At 42.0% G+C, this 3,374-nt stretch overlaps 1 protein-coding gene across 1 annotated transcript; it reads right to left on the bottom strand.

The window, feature by feature from the left end:
• Positions 1-842: 842 nt before the first annotated feature.
• Positions 843-1,964, bottom strand: LOC139127528 (uncharacterized). The gene has a single exon (XM_070693435.1). The coding sequence runs from the start codon at positions 1,962-1,964 to the stop codon at positions 843-845; it is 1,122 nt and encodes a 373-aa protein (XP_070549536.1).
• Between the last annotated feature and the right edge of the window lie 1,410 nt (positions 1,965-3,374).

Genomic DNA, 3,374 nt, shown 5'->3' with positions numbered 1-3,374 from the left:
GGTGTGATGTGATCTAATTTCGGAGTCCGGGAGACGAGACGAGCCGCAGCATTTTGAAGTGATTGTAGGCGATCCAGCTGAGTCTTATTAACACCATACAGGAGACTATTACAATAATCAAGCTGAGACGTAATGAATGCATGAACCATCTTTTCCGTTGTAGGTTTGTCCAATAATTGGCGGATCTTGCCAATTCTAGAGAGTGCGTAGAAACCTTTCCTGCAGACATTGCTAATATGATCAGAAGCAGAACCGTGGTTGTTGAGCTTAACACCAAGATTGCGAACTAAAGTGGACGGGCAATATCAAACTCGCCTATCCTAAGGCTGGAAATTTTCACCGCATCTGATCTCAGGCATGACGAAAACAGAATCACCTCTGTCTTATTGTCGTTGAGAATCAACATATTTGATATCATCCACCTGCGAATTTCATCAAAGCATATCTCAAGAGAAACTTGCACTTCATCAGGTCTCTTGAAGTCTGTGAAGGAGTACATCATGGTCAACAGTATCGAAGGCAGCAGACAAGTCCAACATGATAAGGAGAACATCTTTCTTTCCGGTGAGAGCGAGCATGATGTCATTATGCACACGCAGAAGGGCGGTCTCTGTGGTGAGTGCGATACGCACTTTGGAACTTGGTTAACAGTGAATGGTTAGCCAGGTAAATGTTCAGTTGTCCAAGCAACAACCCGTTCAAGAAATTTCGATAGAAATGGTAGATTTGACACAGGTCGGTAGTTCTTCAGACTGTTTGGATCAAGGTCTGGGTTATTCAGCAATGGTCGAATGATCGCAGATTTAAAATGACTGGGGACGACACCAGATGATAGTGATGCATTAAAGAGATGCGTAATGAAAGGTGCAAGAAACAGAGGCGAATTTCTTGATATAGTTTATCGGGAGGATATCCAGATCACATGATTGTGGAGCTGACCGCTCAATAAGAGTACGAACCTGATGCACAGACACCTCACTGAAAGTTGGTAAATTATGAGATGGTAAGGTGTTGCCGGTGTCGGTACTGTAACTGATGAGGCCTTCACGAAGTTTGGCAACTTTGGAGTTGAAATAGCTCAGGAATCTAGATGGTAGTTCCTTCAATGGAATCTCACTGGGTAGAGCTTTAGCGTTGATAGCTTTCGTATCAGATAACTCAGAGACGATCTTAAACAACTTCTTGTCATCTGCCTCTTGGATGCGAGCGCGATGGTAGTCGGCCTTTAATTCGTCACAGCGGCGAAAATATTCAATTCGCTTTATCAGAAAAATCTGCCGATCAATCTCAAGCTTTGTCGAGCGATACTTTGACTCCAGCCGTCTCACATTCTTTCTTAACATCAGTAGCTCTTCGCAGTACCATGGAGCACGTACCTTTTCAGTCACCAATTTCTTCTTAATGGGCGCTACAGTGTCTAATATCTCCGTAACGGTGTCGCAATAAAATGTAGAAATGGCTTCAGCGTCGAAATCTAGTGGGTAAGTGGACAACTTGGTAGAGATTTCATCTTGAAAGACGTCGATGTTAACAGTTCGGAAATCGCGACGCGAAATACTCACTTTTTTGGGTGCAGGGCGTCGAAGATTCAGATCAAACCGTATGAGACTATGATCAGAGTTCATAAAGTTCGATACATCCACCGAGTGAACAAGCTCATCTGTCGAACGTGTAATTAGGAGATCTAGAACATGGCCCTTGTTATGTGTCGGTGTGAGAATATGTTGATGTAACCCCATCGAGTGCAACAGGTTCATAAACTTGACTGTGTCGGGCGAGTTCAGTTCATCAAGGTGAATGTTAAAATCGCCAGCGATGACAAGATGGCCGGGCGACGGTACAGCGGACTCAAGTAGAGTGGAAAATTCAGCAAGAAACTCGTTGACGGTTAAATTATTCTTCTGCGATTTCAGTAGGCGGTAGATGGTAATAACACGTAAAGACTGGCTAGATGATTTAAACATGATGTCCAACACTCAAAAGATTGGTATGAACAGGCTCGTTTCTCAGTAACACGTAGATTAGAACGGGCAATTACAGCGACGCCGCCCCCTCTACGTTTAGAGCGAGACTGGTGGTGAATAGAATATCCGCTAATGGCCGAGTTGAATTCAGCAATTGCAGGGTCAGCTTGATTCTGGAGCCATGTTTCGGTGAGAACGAAAATGTCCAAATCATCGTTAATCAGGGTTGTTGCAATGGCACCAATTTTTCCAGTTACAGAGAGAGCATTCTAAACGGCAGCATGGAATCGTAATTTTTGCAAACAAGTCGACGACTTTGGGATTTTCAATAGGACTGGAATTCGTCTCTCTACAGCTGGTTAAATAATACTACGATGTGTATTGAAACTTTGAATAGCTTTGGGCTCACCGTATGCACGATCATGACAATCTACCTGGAGAAGTGCACTTGGTCGAAAAGTTTTCTTCAGGCATTGTTGGGCTCGCTCAGTCGTTATGATGGTAGGAATATTGTGTACTGGTTTCGGATGTTTTAGTCCAGCTTTTCGCCCCCGGGGTTTGAAAGGACTTAAGAAAGTATTGCGTAGTGATGAACAAAGACTATGATGTAATAGTGTAGCTCGGCTCGCTGCCATTTTGAACCGAGAACTGCGTCGCAACTGGTATAAAATCACAATTTACAGTCTCTGGAAACGATGAAATACGTCTTCTTCTGGACAGAACGGTAACAGGATACTTAAAACCACAGGATGAAACAAATTAGCGTAAAACCACGACGAAACAATATTAAAAATCGCTAAAAAACCCGAGAGCAGATAAAGGGGCAGCCGATAAACAGCGTCATCAACAATATATAATCCCTCGCCTAATGCACCATGATGCGTCAAAATGGATTTATAACTTTCTTGTTTATATAAACGTTTTGGCAAGCGTGTACAGATGGACTCTCAATCGTTTGTCTTGTTGAGGTCATCTCACATTACCAAATCTGCAACTTGAGTAGGGCATAGGTTGACATGCGACAGTTGTAATCGCAATGCAATGTCTCAGACCCAATTCTAACTAAGTTCTCCAGTGCTCGTTTTGGAAAGCGTTTATAGTTTGATGTTGAGCAAACTTTAGTAACTTATTTTGTTGATCAAACGGGCTATGTGCCCATATTTAAAATACTAGTTATCCAAGATGAAAAGAATATTGTCGTAAAAAATCTGATGTCGACAAAATTTTCCCGACGTTGTTCATGTAGTGAGCAAAAGCGGAAATGACACCGATAAGTATTCTGTCGTCAAACATGGTCAAAAACTCTTTTCAATGGCCTCTTTTAATAATAAATATAAATATTAAATTGAACATAGTTTTACAGTAGTTTGTTTTATAGTTTGCCTATTTCATAAAAGATGTTCCTACAAT

Source organism: Ptychodera flava, unplaced genomic scaffold, assembly GCF_041260155.1.
Source record: "Ptychodera flava strain L36383 unplaced genomic scaffold, AS_Pfla_20210202 Scaffold_33__1_contigs__length_2856901_pilon, whole genome shotgun sequence".
In the NCBI taxonomy this organism is placed as follows: Eukaryota; Metazoa; Hemichordata; class Enteropneusta; family Ptychoderidae; genus Ptychodera; species Ptychodera flava.
Note: the sequence above shows the minus strand (reverse complement) of the source record. Positions and strands in the feature narration are given on the sequence as shown.